Source organism: Hippocampus bargibanti, linkage group LG08 (genome assembly GCF_051943395.1).
Source record: "Hippocampus bargibanti isolate YZ-2025 linkage group LG08, ASM5194339v1, whole genome shotgun sequence".
NCBI classification, from domain to species: domain Eukaryota; kingdom Metazoa; phylum Chordata; class Actinopteri; order Syngnathiformes; family Syngnathidae; genus Hippocampus; species Hippocampus bargibanti.
Genome location: NC_142741.1, coordinates 13142374 through 13156680, shown reverse-complemented (window position 1 = coordinate 13156680; position 14307 = coordinate 13142374). Strand labels below are relative to the sequence as shown.

The 14307-nt window shown below is 40.3% G+C and overlaps 1 protein-coding gene across 4 annotated transcripts in view; it reads right to left on the bottom strand.

The window, feature by feature from the left end:
* Positions 1-1219: 1219 nt before the first annotated feature.
* LOC148894577 (aryl hydrocarbon receptor-like) overlaps positions 1220-14307 on the bottom strand; it is a 66860-nt gene continuing 53772 nt past the window's right edge. For all 4 annotated transcript variants that reach the window (XM_089001928.1, XM_089001931.1, XM_089001930.1 and 1 more), the window contains 6 exons: positions 13991-14124; positions 10836-11038; positions 10639-10748; positions 9399-9540; positions 7643-9236; positions 1220-6540 (listed from right to left, as the gene is read on the bottom strand). In XM_089001928.1, the coding sequence (XP_088858054.1) occupies positions 6397-6540; positions 7643-9236; positions 9399-9540; positions 10639-10748; positions 10836-11038; positions 13991-14124 (2327 nt within the window). In that variant the 3' untranslated portion in view covers positions 1220-6396. The remainder of the gene's footprint in view (positions 6541-7642; positions 9237-9398; positions 9541-10638; positions 10749-10835; positions 11039-13990; positions 14125-14307) is intronic.

Genomic DNA, 14307 nt, shown 5'->3' with positions numbered 1-14307 from the left:
GAAAGTGCAAACAGGCTTAAGTGCAATTAAAACATATCGATCATCCAACAATTTCAATATCCAATGAACAGTATACAATTTACGTGCCACCCAGTGGTGAGATAATAGAATGCAATGACCTCAACTCGGGGGAGGATGCTGTTTGTAAAACAGTAAAATACTTTGAAGTTCTGTTCGTGATGAAATGTAAGGAAAGAAATGCCGATTTCATGGTTAGATCAGAGCATTGTCATCAACTGATGATTAGTTTTACTTTATTTGAATGTTGCTGTGCCGATGACCATTTTGTGGGTGGGGTCCTTTTATCGAACATCTTCATCTTTATTAAGTTCATAGAGTTGCTTGTTCTGTCGCCACAATGAGACACAAGCCAGTGTATTATTGTGACAGTCCCAAGCCCGGATAAATACAGAGGGTTGTGTCAGGAAGGGCATCCAACGTAAAAACTTGGCCAAAACAAACATGCGAATCAAACCTCTGAAGATGGAGGACAATGATTCGCTGTGGCGACCCCGTAAGGGAAAGCCGAAAGTAAAAGAAGACACGCGGGGCCTGCTTGCAGGCCTGGGTAACATGAGAATTTTCGCAAACTGTGATTCGCTGGTCACCAGTCAATCATAGTATCACTAGCCACTAGTGACAAGTGTATCTGGAGCGAGCTGCATAAGCAAATACATTGTTGTGTTGATTGAATTGCGGTTGTGTCAACCCACAATAGCTGAAGGGGGAGAAAAAATGGATTTACTGTTAAATCCATTTTCAAGACGGACTTTTCAAGAAAAAAAATGGACAACATTACCAAAGCTCCGAACATGTCAGAAAATAGCAATTTTATGAGGTCATTATTAATGCTTCAACATCCTGTTGTTCAATCTTCTCTGCTGTATGAAAGATCGACTTCTGACCCCATAACATGAATCCACACGTTCATGGTAAAAACTCAAACAGTTTAATGACAGTATTTCCAGTCTAACGGGACCCTCTGGTGAATCACACCACACTTTTTATTTACACTTGCAGGGGAGAAATGCACCGCCCGCCACTGTTCATATATAAGGTGTTTTTGTGTTTAAAAATTTTAATTAATTGTTCCACGTCATGCTTTTCAATTTCTGAATACATTCGGATATGGCAGTGAATGAGTTAACCTGTTGGAAGAAAAGACAAATATATGTTTGTCAAGAATGCTGGGAGTAGAGTCATGCACAGTCCCCAAGCGTAATGTGGCAATGATGATTTATTGATGTTAAAATGCTACACAAAGTTCGGACTCCACACAGGAAATCATCACTGACAGCGATTGTAGTGTGTCCCCTTGTTTTGGAAGATGTCAAACTGGCATGTTGCTGTTTACTTATTTATTAATTCATTTCACCAACAATGTGATCACACAGATCATTTTTTACATTATTTGTAAGAAGGAAGAACAGAAGACAACACGTAAAAAACCATGTCCCCTTTGATGCATGTTTGACTTCACGTTACATCGCCTACGTTAGAAGATTCAGCAGTATGGCACCATTTCCAGGCTGTCATCGTGTTTAGTTCTCATTCGTGTGAGCTGCACTATTTACACGTCTTTAAAAAAAACAACAACAAAACAAAATGAAATAAACCAGACAAAAGGGGGCAAGTGTCACAAAAACGGTGTATGAAACTAGTGACGCCAAACTATGTACACACCTGTAATTGTTTTTTTTTGTCATATTTACAGAACATATATCTGCCTTCACATAATTAATAAATCACACCAATCATATTAAATATAGCAAAAAAAGAACTGTTCTGCTGTAGATAAAAAACAAAAAAAATAAGCGGGAAAGAAATAAGTCAATCCGAATGACATGGAACCACGCGAGAATCACATTTTAACATAAAATAGAGAGAACAATAATAGTAATACCGCCTGTACCGCCATGACATTATCGCAACAATTTAAAATCTCTTTTCAGCATCTCTACTCTGCCGCCCAACACAACTTATCCGCCATTTTGTAAAAATTGAGTATTAACTACAAATAACAAACATTCACAATAGTGTCCTTCCTTTCGAGATCGCCACTGAATCCTCACATTTGGTTTTGCTCGCAACTGCTCCTGAAAGTCGTATTAAGTAATCAGTGGGTGCTACTCTTTTGTGCCGCAAAAAGTATCTCTTGTAAAAAAGTGTGCCGTCTTGAGTCGGCTCTTTCGTCACGCATATGACAAGTCAGGTGACAAGATTGGTACAATCTTTTTTTTTTGTTCTGTGCATGTGAGATCTTGTATAGTCTATATATCTAGCTTCAGTTTTTATCCCTCCTGTGGGTCATTTGTGGGGGCCAGGATGAACATTTGACTACATTTGCTCCAACGATCATTTAAATATTTACTGTATTCGTGAAATAGTATTTTATATGCGATTGTTCGATGCGATGGTTCATAGCTATTGTTCCAATAGATATGTTTATTTGTCTATTTCTGGAAGATAGTGTTTCATAAAAAATGTTTTCAAATGCTTAATGGAGACTGATTTGACAGCGCCTTTTCTGACTGGGACACAACTCTTTGCCCATCATTTGTCAAACATCACTTCCAAACAATCAACGGTGTATGTATTAATTTTCAATCTGATCCTTAACCAGTATTGTGAAAGGTTCTGAGGTGTGAGAGACAAGTCTGTGCTTTACAAAAACAAAAGAAAAGTATGAACGAGAGGGTTATTGAATAGCGTAAAAAGAGAAAAGGAAAAAAAAGAAGTCTTATATGCCGTATACAAAGGGTGTCAAACTCATTTTTTACCGCTGGCCACATTGTAGTTACATTTTCCTTATGAATTTGGGGAAACCACTGCAATGTTTAATCCTCTCCACATAGTACACATACAGCGCACAACAATTTAATGTAAGTACGTAGTTTTCAAATTTGAAATACAAAATAATGACTGTTATTGGGATTTACAGAATCGGAATGCCTTTAATAGTCCCACAATGAGGAAATTTGCATGGGACAATTTGAAACTTTGCATCATGGCACTTTACATGCTTTATTTGCTTTTGTGTGCCGAATAAAATTATGTGGCAGACCAGATTTGGCCTCCGGTCTTTGACTTTGACACCTGTGCCATATACCAACTCGCAGTCTGTCCAACATTTGGAGGAATCAAACATCATACCAAAACTTGATTGAACCCACATCAGTCAACCATTTGGCGAGATGCTATTGTTAAGTTGAGATTAAAAGTGGGGTCTTTTATTGTAATTAACTTTTGCATTTATGGGAAAAATGTGTGCGGTTTGTCATTGAACATGAAAGCGAATGTGACAGTCTCTGTTCAATTATTTTATTTTGACACACAGACGGGAGATAAGAATGTCAAATGTTTCTTTTAGCATTGCACGTTGAGTTAGGAAAGGTTTGAAATTTTGCAATTCACTTTCAATTGTTAATGCCATATTTTTTTAAATCTCAAGATATTGGTGGATCAACCAGTGTTTGAAAAAGTTGTATCGATTTAGGGGAAACAAAATTAAGAATTGTCATCTCACTCATCCTATTTAAACTCGCTTTATCTTGTGTCATCCTCTACTCCAGTGGTTCTTAACTTGAGTTTGATCAAACCCTAGGAGTTAAGTGAATCAGTCTCAGAGATTCGCCAGAGCCTCTGCCATAGAGGTTCAGACACACCTGACTCAAGATGTCAAGAGGTTATGGCACGTCTGCTGGTTACATCACATTACATTGCTTGTCCAATCAGTGCTGGGGGAAATTCAGTTTACCCAGTAATCAAAGTTCACTGTAGTGATAGTAAGCCATGCACAGGTCATTTTGTGCACATTTTAATCAAAATATGTTTAGAAATTTCACTTTTTTCAGTTTTTAATAAATGTGTTTTATACATGTTGAATTTGTATACAAACAAAAAATAATAATCTTTTTTTAATCAACTTGTTGGGTTCGGTACTTCTAACAAGGTTAAGAACTACTGCTATACCCAAGGTAAGAGTGCTTGCCTGACATAAACCAGCAATCTGTGTTCTTTTCCTTCTCAGAACAACGTCAGCATTACATATGTCGAGAAAAACAGATAGAGTGAAATGTAATAATTCAAATGAATGAAAATACCTCTGCAGGTCTAATAAATACGAGCAAGTAATGCGTTGTTGCTAAAGGTGAAAAGAAAATCTCAACACAGGTCCACTGGAACTTGGGAGCAAGAGAGTTCCACAGGTTTTCGGGGGGGGGGGCGCTGGGAACACAGGCTATGCCACTGCAGGTAAAAGCAATTTTTCCCTCTTTTGATTTGTGTGTGTAGGAGAATGTTTTTTGTCTTCAGGACAATCATGAACCCATTATTGCTGCAACCTGTGAAATAAATACAGAAACTCTAAATAAACCCTCTCATCAGGTCAGTTCAATGCATTTACACCCAAAAATCACCCCAAGGTTAACATTGATCAACATAGTCAGCAATAAGAAGAAAGAATAAGAAGAAAAAATCTCTATATATGCTTTATCGTTCAAGTTGAGAATTATAAAGAGAACATGGAGAATTGTACAGAAATGTTTGCGCTTGTGTTCGCGTCATCTGAAAATGGATGCTAGATTGGCTGGTGAGCATTGATAATAACAAAACAAAACCAAAATAAATTAGGGTTTGTTTTGTCCTGACTGCAGTGCTGCATGAAATAAAGTGCAGGATATCATCCAAGCATCATTTCCTTCATATTCTAGACTTCCTTTCAAACATGTAATCTCATTGTTGACGGGGACAACTATTGAAGAAAGAAATGAAGCACTACATTCTTGTTACATGACGGGATCATTGTTTTGTTTGCTCGCTTTTGTGCTTTTGACAATTTTGTTTGTATGATTGTGTAGCGTGAAGATTGAAAGTGAAGCAAATAACTAAAATGATGCTCACCCCGAGATACTTCGTTAAGTACACCCACAAACGCTATAAAAGTCTGCCATCTTAAAAAGAAATCTGCTCAAGTATTAACTCAGCTAAAATTATGTTTTGTTTGATTTATATCATCTGGATTATGCCAATGAGTTCAACAACTGCTACGAGTCGTTGTTGTGGGGATGTGGGATGTCACTAAGACAAGCAAGCAAAAACCGATTCAGTACACATCTTGTAAGAGGTGCATTTTCTGACATATTTCTGGAAGATTACAAATAAAATCCAATTTGATAGAAAGTGGCCATTCTACTCTGGCAATATTTTTATTTGATGTTGGATTAAGGGAGAACAGGACCTTAGTGAATCCATTAATCATTATTCATTATCCGTTTTATCCACGCGTGGGTCGCAGTGTGTGCTGGAGCCAATCCCAGTCGTCTTTGTGCAGGAGGCGCAGGGCACCCTAAACCGGTTCCCAGTCAATCGCAGGGCACATAGAAACAAACAACTACACTAACACTCACACCAAGGGACAACATTGAGTGTTCAATCAGCCTGCCTTGCATGTTTTTTGTTTGTGGGAGGAAAAACAAAGAACGCGGAGAGAACCCACGTGAGCCCGGGGAGAACATGCAAACACCACACAGGTCTCCCACAATCTCTGCGCTGTAAGGTCAACGCGGTAACCACTGAAGCGCCAGTCCACTTTGACTCGAGCGAATCTACTCATTAAATATTGTGGTAGCCCGCGTGTAGTACAGATGCATCAGTAGTTTGTGACACCCACATCCTCCCTCAAAACATGGTCCGATCCTTGCCAAATTTGACAGAGTGGCTTCAGTAAGGAGCAAAAACTTGACTGAATCACGTCAATCATAACTGAGCGTTTTGATTTTAAAAAATATTTTGAATTTGATTGTCCAGGTGTATCTAAAGAACTGACTGGTGAACATATGTCATCAACTGGAAGGACCACACATTTTTTATGGCAATATGGATGAAGTAAAAGTTGCATTTAGTGCGCAATCCTCCCTGCCTTTTTCCGCTTATGTGTTTCTGTACATTCATGAAGCGCAGACAAACACACCGACTCCAAACCTGTTTTTCATCTGCAACTCCTTCGGTAAAAGAAACCCCTGAATCATCGGTCATATCTGGATTCATTCACATCACTCTCTAACTGCATTATTGTAAACAAAGGACTCTTATGATAATATGACTTGAAAAACAATACAATGATCGCTGAACCACCTTGGCCATAATAAAACGGAAAAAAGGACAGCATTTATTGATTTTGTTCCTTGTCTTCTCTGCGTGATATAAGGCTGGTCCATTCAGTGTGTGTGTATGTACGCGTGTGTGTGTGTGTGTGTGTGTGTGTGTGTGTGTGTGTGTGTGTGTGTGTGTGTGTGTGTGTGTGTGTGTGTGTGTGTGTGTGTGTGTGTGTGTGTGTGTGTGTGTGTGTGCATGTGCTCATGTCTCTGGCCATTTGCAGTGCACAGGGCCAGCTGGTCATAGGTAGAAGCCAGTGGCTGGTGGATCAGGGAGGCCATGCAGAGCCTCCGGGCAGGGTATCTGGACAGCAGGGGGCGGTGTGCCATTCCCATTGGTCATTGTTGCCGAGTATGACGTTGTCAAGATGTGGCCATTCTCCATCTGTACAGAACCAGAAGGTAAGAACAGAATGGTGGGAAGTGACACCATGTGGTGAGTATAACATGTCGTACAACATTTATTATACATTTATTGATTGGTCTATATAATTGTTTATTTATTTGTTTTTTCTTTTGTTTGTTCATGACCCATTGAATTATAGAAGGACACAAGAACAGTTCCTCTTCATATACACTGGATCGTTGCCGGGTGATTTTCGCAAAAGACACTTTAGAACCTCTGAGATATTTATTTATTGATTTTTGTAACCTGGTTCAAGAAGCAAGAACCGGACTGCATAATGTTAACAGCTGTGTCGAATACTTTCACCCACAGATTGCTCAATATCAGAATACTGTGCCTCAGTATATATATATATATATATATATATAAATATGTTACATTTCTAAACAAAATGTCAACATACCCCAACAGAACTACAGGGTATTTGATTTCAAGCTTTCCTTCCACTTGCGCTTCTGGAAAAAAATGTCTGCATATAGGCTATCATTTAGCCAAGTTAATTCACAGTCACTTGATCTTTTTGTTCAAATACAATATCATGAGCGAGAAATATTACTAAAGAATGACAAGTACCGTATTTTACGGAGTGTAAGGCGCACCCTCATTGAATGGTGTATTTTCAAACTTTTTTTCCATATATAAGGCTACTAGGTCCACCTTCAATGAATGAAAAAAGTTTTCCAAATACAATATATAAATACTATATAAAAGTTTTCCATATTTAAGGTACACCCCATTATATGGTGCTGGGGTGACGTTTTATATATCCCAGCATGGACCGCGCACTACTTCTACGGGGTAATGGAGTAAGTGGCTGCTGACAGTAGTTGCGAGACTTGTTGTGGCTCAATATTACTTGACCTGCATACAAGGCGCAGGGCCATCTTTTGAAGAAAATGAAGGCTTTTTGGTGCACTTAATACACCGGAAATTATGGTACCCAAAATAAATCTGAATGCACGTAAATTAAACAAACATGGTATTCAAGAGTTGTATTCAGATAAGCTTCATGAGAATGACTGCCTTCATCTTAAATGTGTTTGCCTGAGTACTGTAAGGGCCAGGTTCATTGTTTCTTTACCTTGCTGTGATTGGATTCACAAGGCAAATCCAAAGCCACCATGCCGTAATGGTCGACAGGCTGACAAGGTTTACCAACCGCCAGGATTTGTTCCAGCGAGGCATTGGGAGGCGGACTCTGGGACAGGCTGGAGATGACCTGGGCTAAAGGAACTGGGATCGGCTCCTGCTGCAATTTCTGGCTAATCCCCTGGAATGATGAAACTGTGCACTCAGCCCTGCGCTGAATCGCGCTGCTCCTGAATAACCCCCCGCCGTTAACAGAATAATCCGAATTGTCAATGTTGGGGATGCTGTAATCCATGCACGAATCTAAAGAGGTTCCTGTAAGAGTTTTTTGGTTGCTATTGAGGCAAGGCTCCAGTTTCTCGCCGAAGCCAAAGTCCTGCCATTGTGATTTTACTGCCGAGTGCTCTGAGCTGGGGTTGGTACACAGTCCGTTTAGATTGGCAGCCTTTTGTTTGGCGTGGCACTGCTGTGAGAGCTGGTTCTGGATCAAAGACTGCTGCTGCTGCAGGTAGGTTTGATGCTGTTGCTCCAGTTCCCCGACTCGTTCTGAAGTCTTCCCATTGAAAACAGTTTGTTGTGAGTTTATGTGTTCCAATTGTATTCCTGCATTCACTAGAATGTCTTGGGCTGACCATTGTCCGTTGGGGGCAGCGTCAGTGTGCCCCATCAGGTCTCCATTGACTAAGATGTTGGGTAAATGACTCTGATGGCCCCAGTTGCGCGCCCCATTGCCTGAGCACACGCTGAGGTGCTTTTGCATCTGCTGCGACAACTGGACGATGGGAGCCTTTCCAGCCACTGGAGGCTTACGGTGAGGAAACTGCATTTTCATGTTTGTGTTAGAGGTTAGAGCGCTTTCCAAAAGCGACCCCGTTGTTGTACTCACAGAGGTATTGCATGGTGGCACTTGTCCTTCATGGTCTGCGGAATCGGGCTTTTCTTCAATTGAGTCATAAATGTATGATAGAATTTCATCATTCGTGAGTAGGTCATCCAAGGTGGGCACACGATCTGGTTCTATCTCAACTCGAATCATCCGCTCATCCAACAGGAGAAGCTCAAGGTCCTCGGCGCTCAGCCCCAAACCCTCTAAGGCGCCAAACAACTCCCCGTTTGAACACTCGCCATCTTCTGAATCTACAACCCGTTGGCCTTCCAGAGAGAGGGAGTCCAGAGTTGCAAGCAGTGGGTCAAAGCTGGTGCCCGGTTCTGTGATACCTTGATCCACATCACCATTGCTGGGTGTGTCCCAACTTCTCTGCAAACTGGTTTTAGAGTCAGGGAAGCCCATTTGCTCTCCAAAGAAGCTGCTGTGAAAGGAAATTTTGGGATCCAGGGCAGGCTGGCAAACGTACACTGACTCATCCTGGCTCATAAGGGCTCCAAGCAGTGAGCCTGGGTCCAGACCATCTCTCAACAACCTGTCATTCCGGCTCTTCTTTGACTTACTCCCGTTCTTCTCAGAAACACCATCTCTGAAGCCTGCAATGGGATGGTTCGACTGGTAAAGCAAGGCCTCGCCTGTAGCGTAGGTAAAGGGTAAATGCATGGAGCGTTTACGCAAATGTTCGCCTCCCTCTTCATCCCTGCCAAACATAAAACAATATTATGAAGTGGAACTGCTGTGGTTTTAGTTGAAATATGATACGATGTCAGTTTTTACGTTTGTAGACCATATTCTCCAACAGTAACTCCCTCATAAGAGTCACATTTTCAGTTTTTTTTTGTTGAACAGGAAAGAAACATACAAAAGGGGCCTCTGGGTGGCGATGATGTAGTCAGGTTTGCCATTTTTGTAAACCAGACGAGCATTGGCCTGCACCCATTTCCAGCGATTTTCCTTGGTGAGCAGGCGAAACACAGTCAGTCCGCTCTCCCCAGTCTTCATCACTACAGCACAAACAAATATAATCAGTAAGGTAGCATCTGATGGCCCGTGGAGACACAATGAGTTTTCATATTTAAATGTGTTTTTTTTCCAAATTTATTTATGTACTTTGATCCATGAGCCCCACTGGTAAGAGTAACATATCTGAGTTATTTGTCTTCACAATGTGTTAGTGCTAGGTCATCTGTGATACTTTGCTTATGCAGTGGATTTGAAAACCCGCCCTCCCTTTCCCATCTTCTACTCTGGCAGCTCCACAGCTTTACTCAATTTGCTCCGTAATCCCAGGGGATTACGAGCAAAAACTGTTTTAACTCTTTGACTGGGTTGGATTGGTCGTCCTCAACTTTTATCACATGACTACATTCAAAATACACTACGTTTCATTTTAATAGACGGACAACTCATGAATTGAGAGTGTCTTGCATTTAAGTGTTGGTTGATTTAGATCAGCATGTCACTGGGTACCCTCCTTGCCGCACACAAAAATAGATGAATCAATAAAATCTGAAAAAAATGAAAATTTAAAGTGTTGTCAACAAATTTCATTTTCCATTTATTGTGTCTTAGTTTTGATGTACCTAAACAATTAAAGACTATTTCCATCTCCAGCACAAGTATTGTACAACGCGCATTCCAACTTTGATGGAGATTTCTTTGTATTTTTTTTAGAGTCGGATAGGTGGAAGACGACATCTGTGTCTTTGTGGGATTGAAAATAAGTATCTTGTGGCCAAGTGACGGTGCATAATATGTGCCAATGGTCTTACAAATGATGCGATGAAGTCTTTTAAATTATTTTAACACATGGAAAATATTCACCTGGCATTTAAAGAAAACCCTTTCGAATTTGGGGATAACATTTACGGAATTTCCACAATGTTCCACAATGTTTCCACAGTTCATTGAAGAAGGATCCCTTTGATTATAACAACTACATTAAGTCTCTAGGTGTGTTAGAATTAACACCATTTATTTGTACATGTTTCTGTGTTGGTCCATGAAAATTTTTATTTCAGGTGATAAAACTAACGTATGGCACAAAAAAGGTTGGGCAACATTGATTTAGATCACGTCTGACATGAAACAATGAAACTTACTTCTAACATGATTTTCTGCACAGTACAACATATCTGCTGCATGGATGAACTGATAACCAGATCCCCGTACACGCAGTTCAGCCTCTGTGTACCCCAACACTATCTTTCCCCTAAAGAGAGACATACAATTCAGATCAGTGATCTTGGCACAATATTAATATTACATTTCTTGCACTGGAACCAAATTTGAAACCTACTTTGCATCACAAGCCAACGGTGTAAAGTCCAGTTTATGCTTGGTTCTGAAGATCATGTTCTTGGTCCTTATCTCCAAGATGGATGGAGGTTGCAGGGGAGTTGCGATGGCAAAAAGTGCAAGCTGTGCTGGTGCCTTTCCTCCATTTTCTTGTCGTAGGTTCTGTCCGTGGAGAAATTTTAGCCTGCCCTGAAAGTTCAGCGCCTGGAATGAAGAGAAAGTTGACTTGTGACCTTCTTGTCACTCCTTTCCTCTTTACTACTCTACTAGATTATCACGCTGGGCGACAATATGGCTTCAAAATAAATTCTCAGTCTCTCACATTAGATAATGACAAATGACAATCAAAATATTCCCAAAAAATATTTTTTATTTTCTTCTTTTTTTAGGGCAGGGGAATTTATTTTATGATACTTGCACCATTGACGCAGCACCACCACGTCAATGAATTCCTGCTTTTTCATCATACACATTAAATGACCACGACTCTGGCAATGTGTAGTGCGAGTGACTCTGCGACTCTAAATTGGAGCATGTTTTATGTTCAATCTTGAGTAAAGCACTTTGACAAGCTGTGGCTCTTCTTTAAAGTATTCTATGAGTAAAGCTGAGATGGGTTAAACTTGAATGATGTTGAATCTCAGTCTGAACACAAAGGGGCATTTCATGAAAGGAAGTACATACAGATGAAATGAAATGAACAATAAATAACTGAACACAAACAATACATAGAGGCAGTTTCTTGATATGAAGAATGGATATTACAGTTGTGTGAACACGCCAATTATCGTCTTCCGAAGAACATCATCCACCCCCATACCCTTGACTGATATATTTATGTCGTAGTGGCATGACATGCATCTTGAGGTAATTCCCGAGACAAACTTTCACAAGGACCAAAGATTGCCTCCTTGGTTTAAGATAGCTGACAAAAACAAAACATTGGGTACGTGCTTTGTTATTTTGTAATTTCAATTGTAACGGGAGTTGGGACGCATCTGGTTTAGTTTCCGGATGTTTCTGTGTGTGAAAAGTGTGTTAAATAAAAAAAGAGTGAAAAAAAAAAGAAAACAAAACTGCTTCTCAAGCAAGTTATCAAATGAAACTGCCAGGACACCCATCCCTACACCCATTTTCTGATGTGCTATATCAGCGGTCGGGAACCTCATTTGGCTCATTTGATGATTGCATCAAAACGTTTTTAAATAAGCCCGACGAGTAAAAAAAGATAACGCGTTTTGTAGAGTACACTTTAGGATGAATGGACCAAAGGATTCGCCTTTGTGGAGAGAACAGGTTCTGCCGTGATTATAATGTGCAATGAAACAATACCATTGATGACAGTTGAATGTCAGTGGTACTTTGACAAGCATCATACTACATAAGCATCAATATACTTCTGCAAAAGACAGCAGAAAGCAAGCGTGCTAAGTAATGAGCAGGATGCAGACTAGCTAGGAGTAACTTCGCGTATGGATCTGGCAACTTTACTTTCATTCCTACAGTTTTGCTGGATTTTTAAAACCATTCATATAATGGTGAGTATTAATACATTCTGACATTTTGTTACATTCTGCCACACACAGCCTTGCTTGCCAATCAAGCCGTGATCAGCCACAGGTGTGGGGTTTGAATTGCTGCCTTCCACCAGATGGGGCCAAAACTCTCTCTGGGTGAAGCCATCTTAGGGGAATGTATTTGCCCTCCAGGACCCAGCCTCTCGCAACATCTCTCTCTCTCTCTCTCTCTCTCTCTCTCTCTCTCTCTCTCTCTCTCTCTCTCTCTCTCTCTCTCTCTCTCTCTCTCTCTCTCTCTCTCTCTCTCTCTCTCTCTCTCTCTCTCTCTCTCTCTCTCTCTCTCTCTCTCTCTCTCTCTCTCTCTCTCTCTCTCTATATATATATATATATATATATATATATATATATATATATATATATATATATATGTGTGTGTATATATGTGTGTGTGTGTGTGTGTGTGTGTGTGTGTGTGTGTGTGTGTGTGTGTGTGTGTGTACCGGTATGCTAAGTCGACCATTGCTACGTGTGGCTAAGGTTGTTTCTGTGTTGTCTAAGCAATGGTGTCAGGCAATAGAAGAAGTTGAAAAACCTGTTGATTTGAATTAATGAAAAGCAGCTAGCAGGGATCAGTGTGAGGGAGGGTATTATCGCCGAGAAAGCACGACACCTTCATTCGGATACCATCAAGAGGCAACCTAGAAGTTCGTCATCCATTGACAACTACCATCACAAAGATAAATAAAACGACTTTATTATATAGTCCAGTTTATTTCTTTAATTACAATACAATAGCACATTTATTATACTTAAAATAAGGTATATTTTTTTGTAGTTTTACGGCTCATTTCGTAGAAAATTATGTTTTATGGGGATCTGGGAAAGGATTATTCTCATTTTAATGGTTACGTATAGGTAATAAATGTTTGGAAGACGAACTTTTTACCTTAGACACACGTTCTGGGAACCAATGAAGTTCGTAAGCTGAGGTATCACTGTGGGTGTTCGTGTGTGTGTGTGTGTGTGTGTGTGTGTGTGTGTGTGTGTGTGTGTGTGTGTGTGTGTGTGTGTGTGTGTGTGTGTGCGCATCACAGAAAAACATTTCTAAATATTTTGCTTTTACGGCTCTCTGAACACCCTGAACTGGCTGCCAGCCATTCGCCAGGCACACAGAGGCCGACAACTGTCCACACTCACGTTCACAGCCAGGGAGAATTTAGAGTGTTCCATTCACCTCACATGCATGATTTTGGAATGTGGGTGGTTATGTGCCATCAGTGTGTTGGATCAGAGCACTTTGAGGCGTATCAAGGACTTTAAGAATAAAGAATGTGCAATAGTGACATCCTTAGAAACAAGTTGGTTTGGTTATGCTCAACCTTTTGGTTGTCTCGGGTTTCAACATACCGTACTTTGCAATGGACTGTTCTTTTTGTTCTTTTTGTTAATTTATCTGGTGTTGTAAACCATACCCAGTTCTAAATCACTGACGAAACTTGCAGTTCAGATGCGTACGAAAAGAAATCCCTTAAGCCCCAAATTCTAATGAATCAAACAATAGAATGCCTAGTCCAATCGTCTATTCAGTATGTTAATTTCATCATTTTGTCGATACAGTATGGTTTACCACCAAACCTACCAGGAAGCCAGAGGAATTGTCCAACAGGCAGCGGAAGCGACAGACGAAGCTTCTCTCCAGGAATGATGAGTTTTCCGGAGGAAGCTGCTCGGGGTTATAGGTGACCATGGGTGAGCTATTATCCGGTTCCAGTTCTACAAACACAAAACAATCAATTTGTTGGCAAACACAACACAAAATGGGATGACTATGTTATTGGCCCATTTGCTTTCGGTCAATTGTACTGCAGGTATCAAGAGATAGAAAAGGGATTTTTTTGTTACCATAATGTCTGAATTCTGTTATAGTTTGGCTGAAGTGAATGACTGACCATTAAA